This window comes from Sander vitreus, chromosome 22, assembly GCF_031162955.1.
Source record: "Sander vitreus isolate 19-12246 chromosome 22, sanVit1, whole genome shotgun sequence".
Lineage (NCBI taxonomy): Eukaryota > Metazoa > Chordata > Actinopteri > Perciformes > Percidae > Sander > Sander vitreus.
In genome coordinates this window covers 5,769,471-5,797,399 of record NC_135876.1, presented here as the reverse complement: position 1 = coordinate 5,797,399, position 27,929 = coordinate 5,769,471, and the positions used below count along the sequence as shown (strand labels likewise).

General features: G+C 41.1%; 1 protein-coding gene across 1 annotated transcript; it reads left to right on the top strand.

Moving 5' to 3' along the window:
- Positions 1-1,409: 1,409 nt before the first annotated feature.
- Positions 1,410-27,590, top strand: waca (WW domain containing adaptor with coiled-coil a). Its single transcript, XM_078280302.1, has 13 exons — positions 1,410-1,666; positions 1,868-1,898; positions 2,788-2,980; positions 10,154-10,245; positions 12,122-12,237; positions 12,339-12,454; positions 13,975-14,223; positions 16,742-16,864; positions 22,276-22,424; positions 22,753-22,877; positions 25,286-25,484; positions 25,590-25,717; positions 25,805-27,590. The coding sequence occupies exons 1-13, from the start codon at positions 1,626-1,628 to the stop codon at positions 25,872-25,874; spliced, it is 1,632 nt and encodes a 543-aa protein (XP_078136428.1). The 5' UTR covers positions 1,410-1,625; the 3' UTR covers positions 25,875-27,590.
- Positions 27,591-27,929: the final 339 nt, after the last annotated feature.

Below are 27,929 nucleotides of genomic sequence, written 5' to 3'. Positions count from 1 at the left end.
TATGCATCCTGATAAAGTTCCCTTGGCCTTTGGAATTAAAATAGCCCCCCCCCCCCCTCACATCATGACATACCCTTCACCATAGCTAGAGATTAGCATGGGGTACTTTCCATAAGATCATCTCTCAATGCAAATCAAACCAGCTATTAGGCTAACTGAAATAAAACCATGCCAATCTCTAGGTATGGTGAAGGGGATGTGATGATGTGGGGCTATTTTAATTCCAAAGGCCAAGGGAACTTTATCAGGATGCATAGTATCCTGGATCCATAAAATAACTGGCCTTTAAAAAGGAAGAACCTTTATTTATTTACGATACATTATTCATTCACAAAGAAAATTGGTGTCCTTAAAGGTTGGATTTAAGGCATTAAGATCAATTTCCAAAAGATTATTTTGTATTCCTCTTTTTAGTCAACTTTAGCATGAGTGTATTCACTTATGCTTAGCACTGTATATGTACATCATCCCTCTCATCATACTCTCACTACTGTTTTATGCTGTCTGTGCAGAACCTTTTAATTTCAGCCTAGACAATGAATACTACAATTGAAATACTAAAACAAAACCATCTTTGTCATTTATAATTAATGTGACAATGGAAATTGGGCCCTTAAAAACATAAAATAATTTGGTGGGATACTGTGCATCTATTACTACCGATGGGAGTACATGTAGAGATTTGCTGTTATGCTGATCTGTAGATAAATGTTGCTTGCGATGTCACAGTATAACCACTAGATGTCAGGAGAGAACAAGTCACTACCTGCTGTAGGCATGGATGTTTAATAAGACCAGCTGTAGGCCTTTATTTACATATAAAACCTTATGATATCTACAGCCCTTGTTTGCAAATGGACTAACTGGGTGATTTATTTGAACAGTTAAAAATACAATTGTGGATAGAAAATTACAATTAATCGAACACAACAGCACAAATAAAGGGTTTACAAGTTTTTGAGACTGCTCCACTACAGCCATCGTGTGTCCCGGATGTTGTCATCGTACGGTTGCCAGGTCTGTACAATACCCACATTTGTCAATCTATGTATTTGTTGGATATTTCCCGAATACTAGATTTCTTTGAAATATTATGGAAGAAGTCATAATCCAGACAGCTGAGAAAGACACTAGAGGTTTTAATACTCCATTCCTCCAATTGTTTGTGTTACAATCTCAGTGTGTATTTAAATATATTCTAATATTGTAGTGAATGTAATAGTGATAGCTGACTGAAATCAAAACACGTAAAGTTACCTATATATAAACCAACACGCAACAGCACCTAGTGTTGGTACCATGGCATAATATGATTACATGAAACTTTTCTTAGGAGCCAGTAACTTATAATGGGTTTCCCATATTCATGAGTGTGTAATATCTGGCAACCCTACGCGCAGTTCCACTGCTACATTTTCTGGGCATATAGAGACACTGCTGTGTGTCTGAGTGGGAGATGGACTGAGTGAGGGCGCTCTTTCGACCAGTTCGCTGCCGATAGCATTGAAATACCCACAAGCTAGGTTGAAATAATTGACGGTTTTAGGTCGCCGAATCAACTAGAAAAAATAAAGTACCGTTATCAATCTTTCACATCCCACTCCAAACACACTAACACGGCATTGATGGTAATGTATGCAAGGAAACAACCGAGACTCGGCGATGGGTAAACATCTTTTTAACGTTAACGTTACTTATTCAGACGTTCCTTTTCCTCGTAGCTACGCTTTGACAATCCGCCATTTTTACTGTAACCAAAATAAGTGTCTGGAAACTTGCACGTTCAGTTGTTGCGGCACTTTCAACTATTTCTCAACATTGACATATGAAGGTTTATACTCACAACTGTTTTTCTTTATATTTTCAGGTGCGACCGAAGAGATTCTCAGCCCTATCAGGTACTTGTTGGCTAACTGTACCCTGCTAGCTTGCTAGCAGCAAATAAGATTAAAATGAACACTCTAGTTCAGGCTTCTGGAAAGCACAACAGGCCCCATTCGGTGCGGAAAATAACGTCAAAAGTGAATGCTTTTGTTTAAAATTGCCGTCCGAAGGCTGCAAATACTTACGTAACGTAGATATTGTCAGGCAAATACAATATAGCCTGAATGTATTCGTCGAATTCAGCTGTTTTGGAAAAGGTACAGGCGAGTTTTGTTGCAGCTCAAAGCTAACGTTAATGCTAGCCTGTTAATGTTAGCTTGCTTGCTAGCCAATCCTTTAAGGGCCTTATCTCAATCTGTCATTTTACGGGTATAGCTAACTAAACTCTCGAAACATCAAAGTGCTCAAAATATAAACTGCAAAACAACGTATGCACTATTAAATTCAAAATATAGTTGATAAGCAATGACGAATGCGAATACTAGGTTGTCTGATAAAACGTTCTGTTTACTTAATCATTATCAGAAATTATAAAATGTCAGTAACTGTTACACAAGTAAGTTACATTGTTACCAAGTAAGAAACTGCTACAGCTATACTAACATGGCTAATATGGCTATTTAGTAATGTAGCACTACAAATAACTGACAGAGATAAATCTGCTGCTTTCAAGTTATAAACAATTAGCTGCATGAATAGAGATTAGTTCTGCAAATGAATTCCTTAAATATTTAAATTTTGATGCATAAGTACTTTGACATTGTAGTACTTTGCAAAGCAAAACATGGTGTTTAAAAAGAGTGTAACACTGGTTTGAGAGACCTTGTGATGGTGATAAAAGGATGAAAAAATTGTATGTACAAGATGCTAGATTGTAGTGAGGTGTTTGATTTTTGTCTACAGGCTCTCAAATACTCGTCCAAGAGCCATCCAGGAGGGGACCACCGACATGAAAAGATGCGAGACTCCTCAGATGTCACTCCTCCCTGCAAAATGCTCAGGAGGTCTGACAGCCCTGAAAACAAACACATCGACAACACAGGGCACAGCAGAGCAAAGGCTGTCCATACACACCGGGCCAGAGACAGGGATGGAGGTGAGACAGTGGTTTTTGAGACCAAAATAGGTTTGGATTAAAACTTTTACTTAAATGTTTACAGATAATGCTGTTACGAAAGACACTTCAACTCTAAAGCTTTGTAATTTATTCATCTAGTCGTTGAAGGAAATATCTTGTCAGAACAAACATTTGTTTCATACACATGTCTAATATTTATTTTGTGACCTTACCTGAGCGTTCACGATACCTTAATAAATTAAGGTTGATTGCTGTCGTGTCCCCTCAGTCTTCCTCAGTAGTGGAGCAGTAACCCAACACAGTGGCTGCATAATGCTTATCAGGACATACATATTTGATTGGATCACTATTGTTAGGCTAAGTTTTGTCTGTAATTAAGCAACCTGTTATTAATAGCCAGCTGTTTGATCTATACACTGAGATTTAGTTGGAGACTGCAGTGTGATGCTGCTGTAACTGTTATTGTATGTTAGGGCTGGGCAATATATCAATATTATATTGATATTGATATATGAGGCCAGATATCATCTTAAGTGGTGTCTTTTCCTGGTTTTACAGCCTGCATTACAGTAAAGTGATGTAATTTTCTGAACTTACCAGGCTGTTCTAGCTTACCCACTTAGTCATTATATCCACATTATTGATGATTATAAATAATGTGTATTTATTCAATTTATGTAAATATTTTGTGAAAGCACCAATAGTCAACCCTACAATATTGCCTCGATATCGAGGTTTTTGGTCAAAAGATCGCCCAGCTCTACTGTATATGTAGCCAGTGTCCAACATAACTAGGGTTGGGCATCGTTTGGATTTTAACGATTCAGATTCCAATTCCTCCTTTCGATTCCGGTTCTTTGAGGGGTGGAGTTGAAGCGGGTCACATGCCTATTTTCACAAATAAGAGGACCGTTTTATTTTGATTCAATGGAGGTTTGCAGTTTTACAGGGGTTTTTCAACGTAAAATAAAGCCCCACTAGAGTGCTGCTTACTGTGCTCCAATGCTTCAACACAACAAGCGTCTGGCCGCTTCGGAAACCAAAACTTGCGCATGTTAAATTGGGAAGCAATGATCGGATTTTAAACCAAATCCTCTAAACGATTCCAATAAAGAAACGATTCCGATGGAATCGCAATTTTTGAAACAATTCCAAGTAGGAATCGGTTCTCGATGCCCAACCCTAAACATAACATTCGTATATTGAATATACATTGTAATGATTCATCCAAACAACACACAAAAAGCCTATTCTGCTACAAATATTAATTTTGGTCAATGAAGTTGGATTTGCACTCTAATATTCATAGTTTTATACAGTAATTCATAATGCTAGTTTTAATTTACATAGGCCAGAGTGGGGCCACAGTTTCACTGTATAGTACACAGGATAGTTTCTTTGTAATCTTCCAATGTCAATTATTGATTAGTATAGTACATATATAGTACTTATACACTGCCATCGAGGGGGACAGTAGTTTCACACATACACAGCCTGTATGACACGGAGAAAGCAGCTAAACTGGAACTGCTGCAAAGTGCAAACGCTGTCTCATTAACCGGTGATCACTCGACGTCAGTGAGTAATCAAAATTATTTAGGAGTTACTAAACACTATATCGACTCTGGCTGGACTTTGCACTCGTTTGCCTTAACGGTGGTTGTTAGTGTTACATCTCAGTCAATTGTTCTCAATCCTTGTTAAAAATGTAAAGGTTAAATGTCCTGCTGTGGCATCTGGTTTTTGGACCATTTTGTTTGTACTGTGTAAGCAACGTGTTAGTGTTACATCTCAGTCAATTGCTGTGGTGTTTTAGTTAGGTACTTGGAGGAATTGTGCAATAATGACAGATTCACACATTTGTTTACAGTAAGTAAATAATAGTCAAGTTCATAAAGTCACTTTCTTTGCATTCATTTGATTCCCAATCAAGATACACTGGTAAGAATTGCTTTCCATTGTTATTATGTACTTAAAAACAGTTCTGAAATGCAAAATAATTAGAGATGCACCGATTACAACTTTCTAGGCCGATTCCGATTTTCTTTGAGTTAGGCCAGCCGATACCGATTTTAGCCGATTCCGATTTCATATTTTCTAACCACTTTACAGCACACACAAATATTTATTTTCTATCTTTTCTTTAATAGAACATTTTGCACAGAACAGAAATTTCTTTGAACAGATAATGGATCACTATAAAATAGAACTATATAAATTACTCCTGGTGTGGGAAATTCACACACATCTAAAGTGCAACGTTAGAACCATTTCCTTCTTCTCACATCCGATATCCAACTAAAAAAAATGTGATTTTGGTTTTTGGTGTCGTCCCTCCACGCTCCATGCATATTGCAAACTTGTTATCTTCTGCACACACGCTGAAGAATTTCCAAACAGCTGACATGTTGCCGGTTAATTCACGAGGTTCCCTACATGTACGAGAATAGCGCGGACACGCGCTTTCACACCGCGAGCGGGTACGTGCGACACACGGCGGAAAAGTTGAAAGGAAAAAGAGACTGTGCTGTCACGTCCGTGTGTGCGTGCGTCCTTGAGAACTGTAACTCGTATAACTTATGTTGTCAGTTAATTGTAGCATTGACCGGCATGAAATCGGCATATGTCAGACTGACCTGCCGGTCGCCGGTCATGGCCGAGCACGTGAAAACCGGCCAATTCCGGTCACCGGCCGGTCTATCAGTGCATCTCTAAAAATAATACAATTTTAATTGTGATAAAACATGCGATTAACTATAGAACTTCAGCCGTTTAATCGCGATTTAAAAAAATAAAATAATGTAATCGTTTGACAGCCCTAATATATGTATGTATGTGTGTGTGTATATACGTGCCGAACGTCCAAAGCATCTGTGGACTCTTGCGGGTGCCAGAGGTCGTTTGTTGATGTTAGTGAATTAATCGTTAAATAGTGCTGCACCTAACGTTAGCATCACATTACAAAGAACCGACTCGTGACTTTCATTGGCACAAACGGGCCGATTAACTTGCCTGACATACTGTTTGACTGCCCCAGGCCACCGGGCCTTTACTTATGTCGAACCCTGATGCAGCAGCCTCCCACTTGGGCTATCCCGTTAGCTATCCATCAGTAAGTGTCACCAGCATCATTTAGCAATTTACCACACTGACTGTGTATGTTAACGTATCTTATGAGCCTTAAATCTCAGTTTAAAATCCTCAATGAACCTGCTACACAACAGCGTTTCTCTCCTGATGTGATTCTTTTCCCCAAGAAGGAAATTGTGATTCTTTTCCCCACAGGCAATGCCAGTCTGGTCTATAGCTTGGAGCCAAAGCCCATCTATCAGGATCTTTTTTAGGACATGGCAAGGGGAAAAAGTCTGAGATCAGGGTTTTGGGATGTATGGTTGGTGCAACCAACTACAAAGCAATTCTACAGCATAGCACTATTAATTTAAAACGTGTTTAAAGTAACAGCTTGGAGATATGTTTAACTTCCTTTTGTTTACACTGTTGTTGTCAATGCATAACGTGGGATTGTTTTCACCCAGAAAGGGGCGTGGTAATGAGAGCCTCCTTTTGAATGACATATTGCCGGTCTGATGTATACTTTTGCTGTATTTTTTTTTATATGGGGCTTAATCTTAGTTTAACATAAGCGTATTGTGTGAAGTTGATGTTTTGTATAGCCGGTTTTTGTGCTACATTGATAAAAGATTTGTAGGACTAATGTTGAACTGCTCTGTGTGCAACGTCTCTGTCTACAAGAGACTTCAAAACAACTGAGGATGTACAGTACACTATATTACGGAGTTTTCCTTGCCCAGTAGAGATGTTGCCAGTCGGTGGTTTACTTTGTAGTTCAAGCATATATGACCCTAAGGAACACAAATAAAGTTGAGGGAATCGGTGTACAGATTTTACGAGACAGTGTTGCATTTTATGTTGAGATATTTGAGATTGACTGGTGTCTAAGGCTTCAGATACTGACATATGCAGTAAAAAAAAAAAAAAAATACCAAAGTAAGAGCTTTCATTATTACAAAAACAAATCACTGTGCGATCAGGGTCTGAAATGAACACTTACCAGGCGTCAAATGTGGGTACATTTTCCGTTTGCCGAGTAAATCTCAGAGAGCTATCCGCCACATAGCGGGTAAATGTTTGTACCAAAATAGTTCTGTTTTTCAGTCTTCATTTTGGTGAGGCTTCCTCTGCAGTCTGCACGTAGGAGCTTCGGGAGGGGCTGGGCCGACACGAACGCACATGCACAGACCGTAACGCCAGCCACCACCACATTTCTGTTTACTGATTGCTGGCGTTTACCTCAGGCTAGTTAATTAGCCAGTATGTGGCGAACACTTTTTAGTTTCAAGTAAGCATGCACGTTGCACTCTTCCCATTATCATATGATATCGGTCTATGTTTGAGACAGGCCCTTTGCCTGTTGAGGTTTTTGGCCAGGAATACAAGCATGTCCACATGCTCCTCTTTCAGCTGTATGCCTATCCGTTCTGCCTTGGACTAATAATGATACCAGAGGTGCTAAAAATGTATTCTGTAATGCACGGGTATCTTTTTGCAAAATATGTACGGATGGGCAGGCTCTTCTCGTGATTTTTCCACCCGAAAGTGGGTCTTCCACTGCACGTATCTATTTAACGTCAATATTCATTCATGAGTATTTCAGTGGGGGTCTTTTCGAGTTCCACTCTCTGAGATTGTACTGTTAGTCAGAGTCTTTGTCTGCTAGACTGGAGTTATATTTTCCATTGTAGAGGCAGGACCGAGGAGAGAGTTGGAGCTTTCTTTCCACTCAAAAGCATATGTCACACGAACTAGAACATCCCTCACTGTTTCCAAGACACTGTCTTTGGGCATGAGGTGATAATTTTTGCGATTCTCTGCCAGGACTGCACAGATTGCTTGCTGCTGTTCACAGAACCTGTCCACCATGTTGAAAGCTGAATTCCATCTGGTGGGCTTATCATGAATGAGCTCGTCCTCTGCTACCTGCAGTGCCTTTTTGTTTCTTTTACAGCAGTCTTGTCAGTTTGTTTGAGCTAGAGAAGGCTGAGACCGTTCTACGCAGCCTGGACAGACATGCTGCCACTCTGTCAATGTCTAAGGCTTTATTTACAGCAAGGTTCAACTTATTGAGGTCTCCGAAGGCTTAACGGTTGTTGCTTGCATTGTCTGTTGTGATCCCAACCATTTGGGACATGTCCAATTCCCCTGTTTCAGTAACCATTTCTTCTAAGGCTCTCTGCAGTGTGGTCAGAATAAACACCAAGACTGCATCTCCCATGATGCACTGATAAACTGGATGGTAACATCCATGTAGGTGTCTACAGCTCTGCTTGTCCATAAATCAGTTGTGCATGTGTGCTGTTGTAACGGGGCAGGTACGTTTGGGTTAATTAAAAGTGATGGTAATGGTAGGCAGAGGTAGAATGTAACTAAGTAGATTTACTCAAGTCCTGTACTTAAGTACACATTTGAGGTACTTCTACTTTAACTTGGGTCTTTTCATGCCACTTTCTTTTACTCCACTACATGGATCGGACAGCTTTAAATACTAGTTAATTTACTAATTAAGATTTTTGCTCACGAAACACATGTAGTTTATAAAATACAATGTTTTATTATACATTAAACTACCCAACAATATACGTTCCTACAAGTACAGCTCAAATGATTAGCCGATTGATAGAATACTTTCCAGTATTCTATGCATATATACTTTAATGCTGGACTTGTATTTTTGCAGTGTGGTATTAGTACTAGTAGGATCTAAATACTTCTTTCACCACTTATGGTAGGCTAACTTGTGGCTGATTGCTTGGTAGTTTCACTTGAACTCTGTAAATTAAACAAGAGGACCTGCTGAGTCACGTGGCCATACAGTATGCTGTTGCAAAACCATGAGACCACAGAGTGTACAAAATACCAATATGACTCAAGATTCTCTTTACTGCATTGCCCATTTCTCGCCTTAAATGTTTTCAGAAACACATTTTAGTGTACCGTTTAGTAGAGATGCCCCGATTACGTTTTTAGCCTCCGATACCGATTGTCCATGATAATCAATGAGCAATATCTGCCACTAAAGGGCTGATGCCGGTCATTTTTGTGTTGTTTTGTTTAGTTATAGCAGCTAATATAGCTGTGTAAAGTGTTGGCCTGTTTGTAGTGTATTGGATCCCCAACAGGTGGCAGTGTAACCGGCTACATAACGGTGTGTCAATCTTTAGTAGGCGGATGAATGAGAATCACAAGTCAGGCTTGTTTCTTATACCCTTTTCCCACCAAAACGTTTTTGAATGGGGAAAATCTAATAATGATAGACTCCTTTCCCATTGCAAGTAGACAAGTATGCATGTGTTTTTTTTCTTTTGGTGCGTCACGTCCGATGTCACAAACATGCAGTAAAACGGGTTAACTTTTCCTGCTACAGTGCACAAAATTGCAAACGACCGCTCGTTCTGCATCCACTGACGAGCACCATTTTGTTTACTCAAATCGCACAATTTTTGCGGTTATGTAATCACACAGTGAAATCGCGATTAGATTAATCATGCAGTCTCAGTTCCCGATTTTGAAATTTGTACCTGCAGATACATCTGTGTTTTTACTGATGAGGACAGCTAATGTAATCATGTATTCTTCATGGTTCTGCAGCAGCTATGGTGATGTTAAAATGGTGACATTGTGCCACAGAAGGCTGTGAAAGGGAGATCTTTTTCCTTGTCTATGCCTAATACCTGCATTACTCATGTTCCTCAAGCCAGTGTAACTAATTAGTAACTTAAGGATGTCCCTATCATCCTTGATGTCTCAGTAGTGTCCCAAACCTGTTGGATTGGAATAATATCTTGCCATTTGCAATATAAATGTTGCAGGGTTTCCCAGGTAGTGTTGGGTACTAAAACCCAAACTACCGGTATCTACCGGACAGAATGACAACGCAGATTTCAGTGCCTCATTTAGGTTCCACTTGTTTATAAAGTAACAACAATGAGTGAGAACGGTTAGTAGTTAACAGGGGTCCCGTTCTCAATTCACTTGCCGTTCGCCTCGGCCATAGCGCTCTCCGCGGCAATGCACCGGTGTGAACTGGTGCAATTTATGTCTATGAACTTAGCACGCTTTTGTTATTGGCTGTTACTAATGGTATTTTTTCCATCTTCCTGTGTTTTGTTGCAGGGACCAGTTTTTCTCCACAAGAAAATTCTCACAACCACAGTTCCCTTCATAGCTCCAACTCACATTCTAACCCCAGCAAGACCACAGACACAGTAAGTGTTTCCTCCATGTCAGCACAGGGGCAGATGATGGACTAAACATCATCTTTCCAGTGCAACAGTCTGAAGCGTTTCCTGGTAGTAATTGCTGTTCTCTAGTTTCACAGCTTTGATATAAAGTTTCCTGCAGTCTGAAGATACTGAACCCCCAAATGAATGGTGCACCAAAATCAGGTGGCAGCTTGTGTGCTTGGCCACTGTGTGTAACACAGTGTGTTTACATTTGTACTAGGAGTGTGCAAATTAACGCGCTAAGACAAATTCCTTTAACGTCACAATTTTCTTGACACGATTAACACATGCAAGGACTCAGCCTACATGGGGCGCACACTAGTGGGTGAGCTAGAGGTCGCCCCGAAAAAGATCCTTTTTAAAAGTACTTTTTACACGTTATTGTGTCACTGTTGATGCACTTTACATCTTCTTTGCTATCTCTTTTCCCTCACACAGTCCGACACTGCTCACTGTAGGCTTATGCCGATCAGATTGTATATTGACGATTTGAAGGAATAATCGGCGAGTGGTTTTTCCTAAGCATATATTAAAGTGATTTTAACTTACTCTCAGAACTATAATATCTAGAATCTGCGCCCTACTGTTTATTTGGTGGAGCTGCAAGTCCGCCTGCTGAGCTCTGTAAATTGGCACGAGTGACAAGTGAATTTTAAATCCTTGATGTTAATTACAAACCAGTTTGTTGTCTCTTTCCATGGATCGGACACCTGATGGGCTGTGTTACTTTCGGACAGACACCCAGCCTCCCTGGCTTCCCCGCTGCTGCAAGGGGACGGGAGCTACATTAGGTCAGCCCGCACCGATTAACGTTACTGGGGGCTAAGATACAGCCGAGTTTCTCTGGTGCTGAGCCTCGCCTCCAACACCACAAATAAGCTACAGTTCAGTGTCCAAAAGAAAATAGTTTCCCCATTGGCCCCCCGGGCCAGTAGATCAGGGTTTTACTGGCCCCTTGTATATTTGTACTTGCCCGAAAAAAAAGAGGGGGAAAATACACTTTTCCAAATATTGTTAATTTATTAATCAAATATACATTGGTAATGGTCCAAACAACAAACAAATGTAAGTTAAGTCAAGCAAGTTGGATTTGCACTCTAATATTTATATTTATTATACAGTAATGCTTGTTTTAATTTACGTTGAAAGGCCAGAGTGAGGCTATTGTTTGACTGTTTCAAGGCCAGGGGCACTGCTGCCTTCACTCACTCTTTGTAAACTTCCAATGTCGATTATTGTCGTCATGAATCAATATTGTGTATTTTGGTTAAAAAGAGCAATCATTGATAACTTTTGATGTATGGTCTTGGTATGTTATTTTTTTCTTAAATTATGCAAAGTAGCTAATTTGCCACAATGAAGAGAAGAAATGCTGATCAGGCGACTATATCTGACTTAAAGTAAAATTATTTTAATCAAACAGCCATCTGGTAACAAGTGTGTTTCCTCTTCGTGTTCATGTTGTAATAACCTGACTATTCCCCAGCCATGTTTACTGGGCTATTTTAAGCGTTCATTTTGAAAATGTTGTAAAATGTCCGACAGCGTTTCAACGCAGCACTGGAGAAGCTTACTTTGCAGTTAGCTAACGTTAGCTCGTAATTATCGGTTACTCTGTGTTTATGTGAGGTTCTAGTTTGCCTTTGCTTCAGTAGTAAAATGGTGACAGAATGCAGGAAATGAGCACAAATCAAAATGCTAGTCACGATACAATGGACCTTTTTTAAATAGCAGACTGTTTCACTTTGGTTACCATAAAATAAACCTTCCCTCCCACTTAAAACAGCTTCTGTGGATATCTCAAACCCAATTGTTTTCTAGCTGGCTGGCCTCATGTTTCTAAATAATTTCTTTTCAGCCTCACGAACCTGGTGACGACTGGTCAGAGCACATCAGCTCGTCTGGAAAAAAATACTACTACAACTGCAGGACAGAGGTGTCCCAGTGGGAGAAGCCCAAAGAATGGCTGGAGAGGTAGCTATAATCCCTTTACCCAAACCACTTGATTGTACAGACGTGGTTTTTAATCAGTTTCAGTTGGATACATGGCTTATTTGTAACTGTCTCTTTCACAGAGAACAGAGGCAAAAAGAGGCCACAAAGACTGCGGTTGTCAACAGTTTCCCCAAAGACAGGGACTACAGAAGGGAGGCTATGCAAGCATCGGCAGCCCCTGGCTTTACTGGTTCTAGTAAGTGTTAAATACACTAATACAACACATTATCCTCACCAGTGTGCTTCGACTAATATAAATTCATTTTGTATATATTTATATATTTAATTGCCTTGCCAAAAATATCAATGAGTGTTCAATCTCTGTCACCGTCTTTGTGGTTGTGGATTAGAACGGAGCGGGTTGTCCATTAATCACTTAATTATTAATCACACATCACATTTTGTACAATTCTGCCTGATGTCCAGTCACTTCTGATGGTGAATGTATTCTTTTTGAAGAAATAAATTCCCCAATGCGTGCTATATTGACTAAGCAGCTGAGTTCTCCTGCTCGTGGAGTCGTGGCAGCTGTGCCTACGTGTACCAGGACACATTGCGCGCAAGCGGTGACCTCGCTGAGCTTTCTTCGCTTTTTTTTAGTAAACAAAATAAACTCTCAAAATGTCACGAAAGGAAATATTCTTAACCCTAAACACAGGGTTCGTACGGTCATGAAAAACCTGAAAAAGGCGTGGAATTTGAAAATATATTATCAATTTCCAGGCCTGGAGAAGTTTTGGAAAAATAAACAAATGCAGAAAGTTTTGGAAAAGGCACGGAATTTTTCTTCACAAAATTTTTCTTCACAAATTCCTGTATAATAGTGTGGTTCAGATCAACTGATACAAATCTATATTGGTTCAACAATATTTTAATGTTTGGGCAGTCACGTCACTTGTCATTATGTTCTCTGCGAGTGGTAACGTCAGGAAAATGCCGTTTTAACAATGTATGGCTTCACTTGGGACGTGTTAAATCAGTAAGACGCCACGTTAACTGTAGAAAGCGCCGTTTTGTGTCAAATCTTTTTTTTTTTTGAGAAAAGAATGCCACTATTGTCCTCTTTGTCCATTCCACGTTGGTGAGTGCTCTTTGGATTATGTGTTTGCCAACTTTGAGGAGGTGCTTGGAAAGTTTGAGAAAAGATGATGAATCCAATTTTATACATTTGGTCGGTAATGAGAGCCATGTTATTTTCCTTGTTTTTTAAACGGACTTCTGACAATACAGACACCAGCTCAGATTGGGGCTGCCAGTCAGCGAGCAGTTCATGACCTTCTTTGTTGACTCATCCTTCTGGTTAGTGCTGGCTTAATTGTGCGAACCACAGTTTAGTATTTGACCACAGGGAAGTCAAATCCACTCGCACCCGTGGGATCCTATAGCAAGGCGCCACACACACACACACACACACACAGAGCCCCACGTCGACTCAACTCATGGCAACACTGTCGTCCTAAACGTACCGATACTAATAAAATGGGGTATTGTACCGTTTTTAAAGGCAAGGTATTGCAGTATTCTTTTGGTATCGGTATACTATGCAATATTACAGTCTATAATGGAGGCGATGTTTGCATAAGACTGTTACTCACTTTCTTAGGCTAGTAGGAATTAATATCCAATGTTATCAAAAAAGGAACTGCATTATCACCTGGAGAAAATTGATTGGTGAGATTGCCTTTGTTGATGAAAATGATATCCTCCTTTCTGCAGAGTCAACCCAGGTAGACAAGCCTGCAGCAACCCTTGCCTCCCAATCATCATCCTCTGGCTCAGGGAGCTTGAACCCCTCATCAGGGCCCCCTGGATCATCTGCCTCCACGGTGCCTGTGTCCCCAGTCCTGCAGTCCCCCGCCCCCCCACTACTCCAGGACCCCACACTGCTTCGCCAGCTTCTCCCAGCACTTCAGACTGCTCTGCAGCTTAACAATGCTAGCATGGATATGACAAAAATCAATGAAGGTAAGAAAAATGCAGATAGATACATGGTACATTCAACTGGTGTCTACATTGAATGAGGTTTGATGAGCACTAGTTACAGGGCAACGCTTTTTTGTACCGCCCTTAGCTTCTGGTGTGACTTTTCAGTGTCATTGGCTTTGACATGACGTGATGATCTTTCCTCCAAGGAAACAAAAACGGACTGGAGCACACTGATTTGATCTGCAGCCTTTAATTGTGCAAAAAAACCGTTTCAACACCACTTTGTCTTTGTTAGAGTCAACATTTCACTCCCTATGACCACTACTACTGTCATTATTAAACATTGTGCCAAAATATGAACAATAACATTGCCGTCAGTGGGCTTATTTGCTAATGTTAGCTACCGTTGCCTCCAAAAAATAGACATTACCCTAGGGTACCATTACCTGAAACGGGTGATTTAACGTCACCGCCGATTTTACACACAGTTTAGCAACAAAACAAAATGCTGAGGGAACATTACTACGTTTTTTCATTTTGGTTTTGAGTGGTATGCACCTCCACTAACGTGGAAACAGTTTTTAACGGTAACGTTAATACAGCGTGTTGTCTCCTGCAGCAGGGAGTCGGAGGGACCGCAGCGTTCGCTTCTTGTCTCATCTGGGGTCTAAAACAGTATATTCAATCAAATTCAATTCAGTGTCCAGAACGCAATTTTCCAATACACTGTAGCTGTCGTATGTCACGGGACCCGCGTGAGTGAGGTTTTCATGTCGAGGCTTTCGTCGCGGTTAGTTACTCTGAGACACGCACTATATTTAGTTTATTTGGTTGCCATGCAGCGATGAGCAAGTGATGACGTCCAATGACTGTTTGCTCGAGTTCAGTAGAGCAGACGGCTCTGCACTGAATTCAACATATACCAATATAATGTAATATGGCAATGACAGGCTTTTACATCAGGGACCTGGGCCCGGATCCGAGTACACTTGACCCCAATTCCAGTTCATTCGATTAGCGTGAACATGATCCGTGCCCAAGTCCACTTGAAAAGGTGGTCTCTGGTACAGTTCATTTGTTCTCCCGTTCTGTTCACAAGGAATTCCGAAAGGCGAATATAATTTGAATAGTAAAAAAAAATCAATACTATTCGAATGTTTTTTATATATATAAAAATATGTTGGCTAACGTTAGCTAATCTCCCTCTTCTTGCCTTGGCCTACCTGCATGTGAAAACAAAATGCTTTTGTCACTTCTGATGAACAATAAGTAAGCGGGAGTGAGAAACAAGGCATTGTGAGGTCTTAAGATAACGGAGCTAACGTTATGTACCGAGTAACATTAGTACAGGGGGCGTGATAGGCTGCCCAACAGCTGTTAGAGTTAGCTTTGACGTCATACATTACCTTCTAACAGCTGTATTCTCCGTAACGTGACAATCTGCAAGAAACAGGTTGCTTAAATCACTAAAATAGTAGTGACAGCACCGTTTGGTATAACACGGAACGCGAATATTACGCAGCGATAAAGCGGCGTAATTTTTTCAGAAACAAAGTAGATTTTTCGGACCTTTCGCAACATAAATAGACATCTACAAATCGCGTTGTGTTTACTTATGAGGATCATAACACAACAACACAGAGGCTGCTGTCAGACTGTACAGACCACAAACTATTACCCCTTTCAACTTTGACAAAGTCAACGTTTGACAGAGACACTCTTTCCGTTTTTACCTTTCATAATAAAAACCTTAGACATATGCTACACTGTTTTCCAGATGGAATTTAATAATATAATAATTTAATTCACTGAGTATTTTGCTTAAAGGAAACGCAATAAATAGCTTATAGTAGCAAGTGTTAGCTTTTACTGCTTTGGGGGGGGGAGACGGGGCTAGAGTCTACGGAGCTAATCAGTGTTACTCCACTCAGCAGCCAGGGAAATAAGGCATGGTACACCTCTGGTGGTTTTGGGGAGCTGCAGCATGAATTAGTGCTCAAACTGCAGAGTCTAGCTACTGTACATTCACTTGACATCTTCACCGCTAAACGTTAAATCTCTCTCTCTCTCTCTCTCTCGTCTGCTGACACTGCATCTCCGTCACTTTCTCTCTCTTCAGCAACTGTCCCATTGACACGGTAGCCTTGAAGAGCTGGCGCAAATATCCGAAACTTGTTTTGAAAACTGACGCAAATTTGCATCGCTGCCGGTGTGAATAGTTTTGATGCAAAATATTCGCAGGCGATTATTTCGTATATTTGCTTCGCTTATTCGTCACGCCCCTGGTGTGTAACGGCTTTGTTAATCAGAAAAATGAAAATGTTTGTAACCCTTCTCTCAGCTAGTTTAATCCAAATCTTAAAGTATTGTGTCCCTAGTAGAAACATGCATGTTCAATCTGTTTCACCCTAGTCTGTTCAAGCTAAATGACATTGTTACTGGACATATTTACATGGGGCACATTACTGAATTTGACTGTGTAATTCACTGTTTTGCAGTGCAGAAATAATTCTAGTAGCAAAACTTAATATATCCATGTCTGTTTGCCTCTCTTTAGTTCTCACAGCTGCGGTCACACAAGCTTCATTACAGTCGATGCTCCATAAGATCCTCACTGCTGGACCATCAGCTTTCAATATCACTACTATCCTCTCTCAAGCTGCTCAACTCTCCAGCCAAGGTAAATAATGCCCATGCAGAAGCATGTCTATTCCACCACTGTGTGGAGATATAGTCAGTTATGTGTGTTGTATAATGACTGCTTTGGCTAGTGAAATGAGAGGGAACCTTCTGGGGTCCTGTGTGTTAAATAGTTATTATGAAGGTAATGGCATCTACTAACAGAAAATACATTTCCTGACTTGTATTTATGATTTACTTATGGTCTTTTAAAGTCCCCCTCCACTCAACAATGTGTTTTTCTTACGTTTATGTCCCGTAAATTGTCTGACCTTGACTTGTATTTGTGCAAAGTTTGTCACTAAAGTGTCTTCACAATTCTCTCCTAAAGGGGGAGATTTCTGTGCACCCTGAAATATGAGATTCAAACTAGGGGTGTGCATCTCTCCCTTATAGGACGATCCGATACATATCTAGATACATGGGCATCGATACGGTCCAGGGAATGGCAGAGCTAGGACATGCCAGAGCCATAGAGATATAAAGAGTTGCGACACTCGTTGATCTCGCTAGCGGGGTGGTCACGTGGTTCATGTAAGCCTGTATAGTTCCAAACACACGCAGCGCTGTCATGTTCTACTATGGGACTGACAGCAGCGATTGCGATATTGAATGGTAAATATGAATAAGAACGCATACCCATGTACTTGTTTGATTATTATTGCATATTTGTAAATGTCAGTTTTACATTTGGAGCGGTAGGGTGACAACTGAAAGCTATGTATAGGTACGTTTTTAAGTTTTGGAGGGAAAGCTTCACGTCCGTCTTAGCATAAGTAGCACTAGGCTACTGTCTTGTATTGTCCTTCGTGTCACGGGGACTTGTTTAGTTTATTTACATTTTGTATTAGTCTGTCCAAACGCGTTTGTTCTGACATGTCTGTAATTCCGATTCACTTACCCGTGGTCAGAGAGCGATTTGAGAAAGCAAAGTAGCAACAGTCCATTCAGCATTTAGTGTCCAGCCCACTTCTTCTGATGAGGCAGGAGTTGACCACACAACCATGATAATTTTAAGACTAAGCCATACACAAAGTATCACATATATTAAAGAATAACAATTCATTACACTTGGATGAATACATTTTTTTTATTAAACATTGAGTGACACAACAGGTACAGAAAAAAGGAATACAATGGGGAAAGGAGACAATTTAAAAAAAAAAAAAAAAAAGCAATACAAATAAGATTTACCGCTGGCACCACTGGTTATAAAACCCTTCAGCAAATGCAGATTCTACTGCCTAACATCTGCACGCTGCAAACGCTTTGGGGGTTAGTGTTAGAGATGCTGAATGTTTAATAAAACAAATCCTCTCCACATACATAAAGGCTGAGGTTTGTGGAACAAAAAACAAGTGGGAACAAGTATGAATAAGAGCAACAAAGTAGAGCCAGGAATAGGGGGAATAGTATAAGTGATTAATTAACAAAATATATCCTCCACACATATCAGGCTGAGGTTAAGGATTCAATCAAAGTGCATCAGGGCTGAGAGGAAGGTAAACAACCGTGATAAGGGGTACCTTGGCAGCAAGAGTCGGACTAAGAAGGCAATTTCAACACAGCAGACTTCCTCAACTAAGGTCCTAACATCTAGTCCACTGCCAAACACCTTACTGGTTGGCATGGATGTATTTGGCCTCTCCATCCCCGGCACACCGTCTGCAGCCTCCAGTCGCCTCTTATTCCAGCAACCAGCAGCCGTCGCCAGCACCAGCTAGGGCTGCTCCAATATGGAAAGAAATATGATCATAATTATTTCGGTCAATATTGAAATCACGATAATTTAACACGATTACTTGTTGACTTCTGGAAAGATGTTGCAATTATTGAACTTAAACAGTGGAAAACGTTAAATAAATCAACAGTAAAAAAAAAACAACTGTGAAATTTCCCTTACTACTTTTTCATATTTAAACTTATGTTATTGTCATATGTCACTTACTGATATTTTTTGTGTGGAATAATTTGTATTCATACATGTAATCCAACAGCCCTTTCAAGGTAATAATTAAACAAACGCAACCTTATTTCTAGACACACAGTACTCAGCTGACTAGCTTCCTTTCTGCTGTAATCTTAGAGACAGTAACTCAAACATAGGTCCACGTTAGTCAATGTGAGTAATGTATATGACAATAATCATATACATTACGTGGCTATACATGTGAGCACAATAATACTGTTGTGAGCGTTAGCATGCAGCTAGCGGACTTTTATCCTAATGTAACTGAACATGTTAATGCATAAAAACCTTAACACACCATATTATAAATACATATCTGTATATATTTATACCAGTCTACTCACATGTTTATGAACACGTGTGGATGGATGACTCATAGACCGCAGCTATTACAGTTTACAATATCCACGATGTATTCCTCTCAGCCACTTCCACCGCTAACTCCAAAAACTAAACCTAGCAGTCTAGTCGGCATGTTTTTTTTCTGTAAACCCAAACAAAGGCACAGATTGGCTGATTCCTGCCATCACACAAATGTTGAGACTTTTTTCTCAGTCACACATAAAGACACACCCGTCTCTTTCAAAGCTGCTTTTGATGATAGAAAAAAACCTTGAATCCATGTAAGACACAATGTCATCAGACACAATCCATGTCGTTAGAAACAATGAATCCATGTCATTAGACACAACGTGCAGGCCAATGTTTTTTTTTGTTGCGGTGTTGACGGTGACGAGCTCAGACCCGCGGTAGGCGTCACGTGACTGCGGTAACCGTCCCAGCCCTAGTGAATACAGCATGTTGGGGGAAGACATCTCCTGAAGCAGGGAGTCAACCGCAGAGGGACTGCAGGGTCCGCTAACGTTAGCTTCTTGTCTAATCTGGGGTCTGATAAACAGTGCATTTATCAAATGCATTACCCATAATGTTTTTTTTCCATGCTACCGTAGCTGTCATATTTCACGGGACCCGCGTGACCGCAGTTTTTATGGTCAAATAGCCCTTTAATCACTGTTTGCCACTCTGCCTGAGGAGAAAATGCTGTATCGTGCTGTTTATTTGGTTGCAATGACTTTGCTAATGATGACGTCCTGTCACTGTTCCAGTTGCTCACCCTCAAAGGGGAGAGAGAGCAGATGACAGTGTTGTGTAATTACTACTTCATGACATTTCATAAAATACTGAAGCAGCGGCAGCAATAATTTAATAGCAGCGGACCGCCGCTGCTAAATGGATATAGCGGAAACACTGCATACCAGTGTTGTAGTCTAGTCACCAACTGTCGAGGTCAAGTCTAGAGTCTCCAGTGTCCAAGTCACCAACGAAAAGTCTGAGTCAAGTCACCATTACATGAGGTAGAGTCTCGTGTCCCCAGTGTTCGAGTCAAAGTTCTTTTTCGAAACAAAACTAGTCGGTGACATTAAAGAACAGCTTCTTATTGCTAAGTCCATATGATCAATTTGAATGATTTATTTAAATTGTAAACTTATAACAAACTTATTTCACCAGTAAATTGCTGTTAAATGACAAAAAGAACCACTAGATGGCAAAAGGGTATTTTACAATAACTTTGAATGCACCCCAAGTTTTTTTTATTTTATTTTTTTATTGCAAGTGAACGCAGCATAGAGTTCCGTCTGCGTTGAGTCCAACAACAGTAGTGGTTAGTGCAGCTGCACTGTCTTTAGCTGCAGGCTGTTGTACATCCCGGTGTTGGAATCTTTTTCAGTGAAATACAGCCACACTTAACGTTCGTTTAGCTGTCAGCATCTTGTCAGCTGCCAAGTGTGAGTGCTTCCATTTCCTCCAATGTTTGTTTTGGAGCACCAGAGAGCAGCGCAGGCATTTAAGTGGCACCGAGAGCCGGTATACCGGCCGTTTAGGCAGTAGTCAGCAACTTCCGAGTCCTATTTCATGAATGCTCGAGTCCGATTTCATAAATCCTCGAGTCCAAGTCATCAGTGCGTGAGTCCAAGTCGATCACAAGTCCAGAGAATAGGACTTGAGTACTCCATCACTGCTCCGCCCACACACACACACACGCGTCCTTGGTTTCCGCCCCCAATCTGTTAAAAGTTAGGTCCATTCATGCAAGCAAAAGAAAAATCAATTTCAAGAGCGCCTGTAAGAGCGCCTGTAAGAGCGTGGATGCCCTCCAACGCTTGCCAAGCAGACACTCTTGCGCGTGGTGGCTTCTCTGTGTGCTTGCTGCTTACTTTTATACACACAGGTGCCATTCTTTGCCTCTCCCTATGTTTTGTTTTCTCGCTTGCTGCTGCCTGTAATAAGCATGTTGTAGCAGGTAAATGACGATGTCCTCCATTTCGATGTTCTCCTGGTAGGCAAACTGCAGGGGGTTCAGTGCTGGTCTGACCAGGGGCCTGAGGTAGGAGAGTATCGCTCTGTCCAGGGTCTTCATCACGGGGACTGTCAGGGCCACGGGTCTGTAGTCATTTAAGACTTTGGGGGGCCCCTTCTTAGGTACCAGTACTTGGTTTGAGATCCTCTATGTCCTGGAGGGCCTTGATGTCCCTGGTGATTCATGATGGTGGCGTTGGAAGTCTGGGATAATCCCTGTGTAGCCATGGTTTAGTGAAGAACATTACACTGCACTACCGCTAATCCATCTGACTCCTCACCAGGGCTGTTAATTGACGACGCAAGGGAAATACGGCTTGTATCTTCTCTTTTTTGCCCGTCACTTAACCCCCGCTCTACAGCCTCGGTAATTCATCCTGATTTTGTTTGGCATGTCCATCCTCTCTCCTGGTATCGTAGTGATCTTCGGGCAAGGAGCTCTCCCTGGTGTAAACAAAAGAGTTTGTCCCTTTTTTGCAGGCGCTCACGTAGCTGGTTAAAAATAGTGTCCCAAACACCAGAAGCGCAAGGAAGACGTGCAGAAACTTTGCAGAGTGCATTGTGACTGTTCTATGCTGCTAACTAAACTATGAATACCAACTTAAAATTAAATTTAATTGTAAATCAAAAAGGGGGAAAAAAACGATCGGACGGGCATTCCTCTGAATGGCGTGCAGCCTGCGACGGCAACAAAAGTAGAATACTCCACATGCCTGTGGGGCTTCGCAAGCGGGCTGCCCAGGCTCCATGAGACAGCTGCTCGAGCTCCTTGAGACTGCGGTCGGCCCGTGGGGCTCCGTGAGACGACTGCCCCGCCGCCTCCTGTCAGAACCGGCGTGAGGCTCAAACGTGTAGGCCTGTGGCTGAATCTTTCTGTTGTTTCTAGCCATCTTGATGCATGCTGCTCTTTTATTAATCATAATAAGCAATTTTACATACTTTAATGTGTCTGGAGGGGGACTTTTGAGATTTTAGTGTGTTTGGGGGTGTGTGTGTACTCACATAGTGGATTTCCTGCTGGGTATTAAATGTAGCAGATTGTATTGATCCCATAGATTGTCTTTCTTTTTGTGTACGTCTATCAGCTCAGCAATCAAACCAGTCGCCCATGTCGTTAACATCGGACGCCTCATCGCCCAGGTCTTATGTTTCTCCAAGGATCAGCACACCACAGACCAACGCTGGTCCCCTTAAACCCCTCCTCAGCACGCAGCCTGTCATCTCGCATACAAAAGTAAGACACAGATTTAGTGTGTTCAACAAGTATGTACAGTATCCAGTTAAGTGGGAAAGGTGGCGAGCTGGATGAATTTTGGGACTTTTTCCGTGTGATCTCAACCGCGGTATCCAGAAACTTTAAATGAAATGACAGATTCATGCTAACAGGGAAGTATACTTGATCGCTCATATTGTTTAGGTGATGCATGTTGTTGAGGAACGAAAGTGGCTCTGATGGATGGCTTGACAAAATATACCTACCAAGCTTACTATCCGTCGGCTTGTTTCCTGATTCCGTGGCGAGGATTTGTCTTGATGTAGTGTTTCTAACTTGCTGTGTTTAGGTGGGCACGCAAGCAGGGAAGCAGGCATCTCATCCCCAGCCCACGTCCCAACAGTCTCTCTCCAGCGATAAGCAGCACAGTCATGATGCCACAACGGCCTCTCCACGCACTCTGCAGCGCCAAGGGTAGGTACAACCACACAACTATAATAATAATAATAATAATAATAATAATAAGTAGCATGAGCAGTGAATAGATCGCAGTTTGCAAAGCATGGGTCCTGAGGTGGCAAATTCTAATATCATGGAATATATTAACGTGTAAACCGTTGATGAGTTTATAATGTTAATGCCTATTCTGTTGTTCCCGGAGTGCTGAACTAGTCTTTGACCAGTAGATGCTAAATCTGTGCCATCGTTGTTTAAAATATTTAAGACGTGGCTTGCGAAATCCATATGCCTGCCTATATGTGCACTGATGTCCTTTTTTTTGTCAAATTCTCTACACATGTAGCCAGATTAGAAGTACTTTATCTGCCAACATGTGAGACAACCCATTTCCACCCAAGAAGTTAATTCCTTACTGTAGATTATCTCCATTGTGTAATGTTGTGGCACCATCTGCTGTTCATTGATGGAACAATGAGTGGCTGCTTCATTCAGTAGTCGCTCATGTTAATGTATTGAAGTCATTCATTTCTTTTTGTGTAATAATTTCCAAAGGGGAGGAAGCTAAACGATTTAGTTTCTCTGTGCATACCATTGGTAGACACACGCGACTGTTTACACAAATATTTCATCACAAAAGGCAGAGTCCAGTTTTGCAGTTAGTTTCAAAGTCAGTAATTTGTATAGAAGTTTCTCAAGTTGCAAAACAGACTCCTGTCAGTTAAAGCTGTAGTGCACACGTATTTTATATTAATAAAGGTCTGTTACATTCAAGGCATTGCCAAATGAGTTGACACGAAGCTAATTAAGGCCATCCAGTGTTTCCCACAAAATTAGATTCTATTTGTGGTGGGAGCTGACCCGGGGTGGGGGGTGCACTGGCGGAAAGAGGTGCAGGCTTCTTCTATTAATTGTACTGCAAAATTTTTTTTACAAAATGCTGCAAGTAACAAATGAACATTTTAAATGGAATGGTATATAATGCAGTAAGGGAAGGGGGCTTTCGCATCTGACAACAAAGTCCAGTTCATTTGATTAGTATGAACAGGACACAACGGGTCTTTTTCCCAAGGAGCATGTTTTGCTCCTCAGTTGAAAGATGTAGGAGTGACTTACATAAGGTAACTGCTATTACTGTTGTAGCTAATTTGTACAATAATGCTGTAGTGTTATGAATACAAAACATTATGAAGTGTAATGTTTTCTATTTTGAAATATTGATAAATAAATTGTCCGTGATGTAGAGTAACAGACCAACAGGCAGGCATGTGAAGCTGAAAATCTGACGTTTTGGCGCTCGTGATAGTCCTCTGGCGCTGGCTAAAACCTCTTTAACCCTTGTGTTTTCTTCCCGTCGACCATGCACTTGTTGCCGGTCTGTTTGGCCAGTTGATAAAGCATGAAGTATAAATTATCACCCAATTCTGTGTTGCATCTTCTTAGCCAACTTCTTTCCAACCTATTACCACTAGTTTTACACTTATGTTTTTAATATATGGTCAAAAAACCTAATTTATATAAAATTATACCTAATTTCTGAGTTAAAAAAAGCTGAAATTATGAATTATTTTGACTAACAGATGAGATCAACAGGAACATATGTTGATGGTTATCACAGACTGGTAGAAGTCAAAGTGTAGTCAGGATACGGTTTTGAAACCATTTCAATTTTTTTTAATGGCAGCCAATAATCACACCTGGTGTCTTCCCGGGGAAAAAGTGACTTTGTCTGCTTTGCTTGTTTATAAAGCATAGACAATTATACTTTATCACTCAATTCTGTGTTACCACTTTTATCCAACTTCATTCCAACTCATCACAACTAGTTTTACACTCATTTGTTTTTATTTATGGTCAACAGACCTCATTTACATGAAATGATACCTACTTTCTGAGTAAATTGAGTTGAGATCATTAGTAGTTTTGGATTAATGGCTGGTATGTGACAATTATTATATCCCCAGGTTAAAATTAGCTGATACAATTTGTATTCACAAACAACGGAGAGCTAACAAAGTAAAAAACTAATTTACCGAAAATTGTCTTGTCTCCATTTAGGAAAAGGGGTGTGTGTGTGTTTACTTGCGAAGAACATCATTGGGAACCACCCATGTTATATTTGGTTGAAATAAACTCATATTTCTGATAAAGAAACTTTGAAACCGGGTCACATTTGACGCGAAGACAACAAGAAGGTTAGGGGGGCGCCAAAACTTTTTCTATGCAGTATAAACCCTGAATAAATACCAGTAATAACTTCATAATAACCATTAAAGGTACGTGGCAGTCAACATTGATTGTGTGGCGGGCCGCCACAAGTTGATTAGACTTGTTTGTGAAAGGTCAGCATTTACAGTAAGACCAGGTTTCTTCCCAAACCTAATGTCCCAATGCTTACACGCTTCCTCAACCTGTGTTGATTGCAGCAGTCAGAGGAGTCCCTCCCCGGGTCCCAACCATGTCTCCTCCAGCAGCAGCAACAACGCCTCCAACTCTGCCTCCGCTCCCCCCACCACCTCAGCAGCCCGACCCTCCTGCTCCTTCACCCCCACCCTCGCTGCCCACTTCAATGAGAATCTCATCAAACATGTGCAGGGGTGGCCTGCTGAACACGCAGAGAAGCAGGTTTGTACCACTGACATTTTCACCATTTCTTCTTGGCTGAATCTGGTTATGCGCGGCAACGGCCCTTTTTTTTAAACCGAATTTTGTGTGAAACCAATTATCAAGGCGTCAAGACTACGTGAAGAGGCTCACACCATGGGGAGCATCTGTATGTCTGAGAACTGCACTGAGCTCAAAAACCTCCGCTCCTTGGTCAGAGTCTGTGAAATCCAAGCAACGTTGCGTGAGCAGAGGTGAGTCTGAATGCATGCACCTGTTGGCATGTACACACACAGTACAGTACACACAAATAATTATTGTTGTCTTTGTCTTTCCCACAGGATACTGTTTCTGAGACAGCAAATCAAAGAACTCGAAAAGTTGAAGAATCAGAATTCTTTCATGGTCTGAGAACTTCTGGTTGCGAGTTAAAGCGGGGGTTGGTGAAAACGGGGAAGACCCATTGCACATAGTTGGAAGCTGGAGGGAGAGCAGTTGTTCCGTTCCTCTTGAGCCCAGTCCTAACACACACACACACACACACACACACACACACACACACACACAGGAGCTGCAGCGGTTGGCTTTGGACCGTCGGGCTGGGACAACCAAGAGGAAAACATGAAGAGCTGTCGGAGGGGAAGGGTGGGACTCGGTTTTGTAAAAACCCATGCCGGGAAAACATGTAGATTTCTTGTAGATGTTATTATCTATGTTGTAAATATGTTTTGTAGATTGAAGCCATGGAAAGCCATGCCTATCAAAGCTTTTGACATCCAAACTAATCAACGCCTAGGCGGCTACATTCATTAGCTAGCCTTTCCTTCATGTTAACTTTTCTGCAGAATTAAAGCTTCATTTTATGTTAATTCATAGATCATTGAACCATTGAGCATGTGTGACCTGCACGTAAACAGGATGGATGGAGGAGGATGTTTGAAGTCATTTATATACACAGAAGCCTAGCATTAAGCATAACAAACTGGTGTCAATGTAGTTTCTTTCCTCAAATATTGGTAAACCGATTACTCTGTCTAGATTATCTTCCTGTGCCCTCTCTGGGTGAACTGTAACCTGTACTCAGGCGTGGTAAACATCCCCATCTTGACTGCTCACAACGGTTCAGTGATCTACTTGCAGCTTCTGGTGGACCTGCATGTCTCAGTCTGAAAAAAAAACGAAACAAAAAAAACAGTGCCTGGTGGTGTGGTGAAGTGAGTGATTTAAAAGAAATGTAAGAGATGTGATGGCGTGCTGCTTTGGACCATTCCCAGTACCCTCCTCTGGCCTCAGCCCTGCCCTGCCACACCCTCTTCTGGGGGCATCAACACTTCACACCATCCTTGTAGTTTTTTCTTTGAGTTCCAAAAAGTTTTGGTCCCTTTTTTTTTTTCTTCTTTTTTTTTCCCCCTTTCCCCCCCCTCTCTCCGACATTGTACTTATCCATAAGGTAAGGTTGGTACCACTGGTTCATTCCTTTGTACAGTCGCGAACATACAGTGGAAACATACAGTGGAGTTTTAATGAGAGGACGCAGAATTAAAAGGTTTTATTTATAAGAGCTGTAGTGATGAGCAGTAAATCACAATCCATTTTCATTTGCACCCAGTTTAGGAGTGGTGCACCAGCAGGTTACAGGCGGTTGTATGTGGATCACCTCTTGTGTCAGAGCAGGGCAACAAGAGGTCACTAGGTCAAATGTGAAATGTATGTATTGTAATAAAGATGTTCAACTAAAGCAAGCACTGGTTATTTTATTGGAGTATTAGGTTTGGTTCATACGCTAGTGCCTTGTTGAAAGTCTTAAGTCTCACAGCTTCATTTACATGCAGATCCCACACTTTAATTCACCCTGTTTGATTAAGAAGAAAAGATTTAAGGGTTGTTTTTTCTAGCACGTCCCATACCTGTTTGTTCCCCACTGTTGAAGAACAGGGTCCTAAGCTGCTAAGGCCTGTTTTTTTTCCCACCATACTATCAAACTATCTATAACTGAACTGCACCCCACATTCAGTAAAGGTGACGACATCATTGCTTTGTATATTGTTTCCTGAAGTATATTGACAAATGAAATAAAATATGCCTCTCCAGGGCTATGTTGTTCTTGGGTTTTTGGTGGTCCCTTTAGCTTTTCGTTTCTTTTCTCTTTGATTTCAAAAAGATGTGTTGTGGATGGTTTTATGCATGGATAGTATGTTATTTAGCAGTTTTTATGGTTAGTAAAGCCTGACCGTTAACCAAAGGGGGTCTTGAAACATGTCAATGTCAAATAACTGAGCAGAAATGAGTCCTTTTGACTATAGTTGACCAAACTGAGTACTTCTCAATGCATGATCAATAACAATAGTCAATCGCAATATCAGGGAAATAAAAGACAAAACCTGTTTTCAGGGGGAAAATGTATCAATCGCTTGCTTTTCTATCTACTTGTGAACTGTACTGCCCACTGCTGGTTGTCTCATGTCT

Coding starts and splice junctions, on each gene's coding strand:
- waca (XM_078280302.1), top strand. CDS start 1,626: ATGGTAATGTATGCAAGGAAACAACCGAGACTCGGCGATGG. Junction 2,981..10,153: donor GGCCAGAGACAGGGATGGAG/GTGAGACAGTGG, acceptor GTTTTGTTGCAG/GGACCAGTTTTTCTCCACAA. Junction 14,224..16,741: donor TATGACAAAAATCAATGAAG/GTAAGAAAAATG, acceptor GCCTCTCTTTAG/TTCTCACAGCTGCGGTCACA.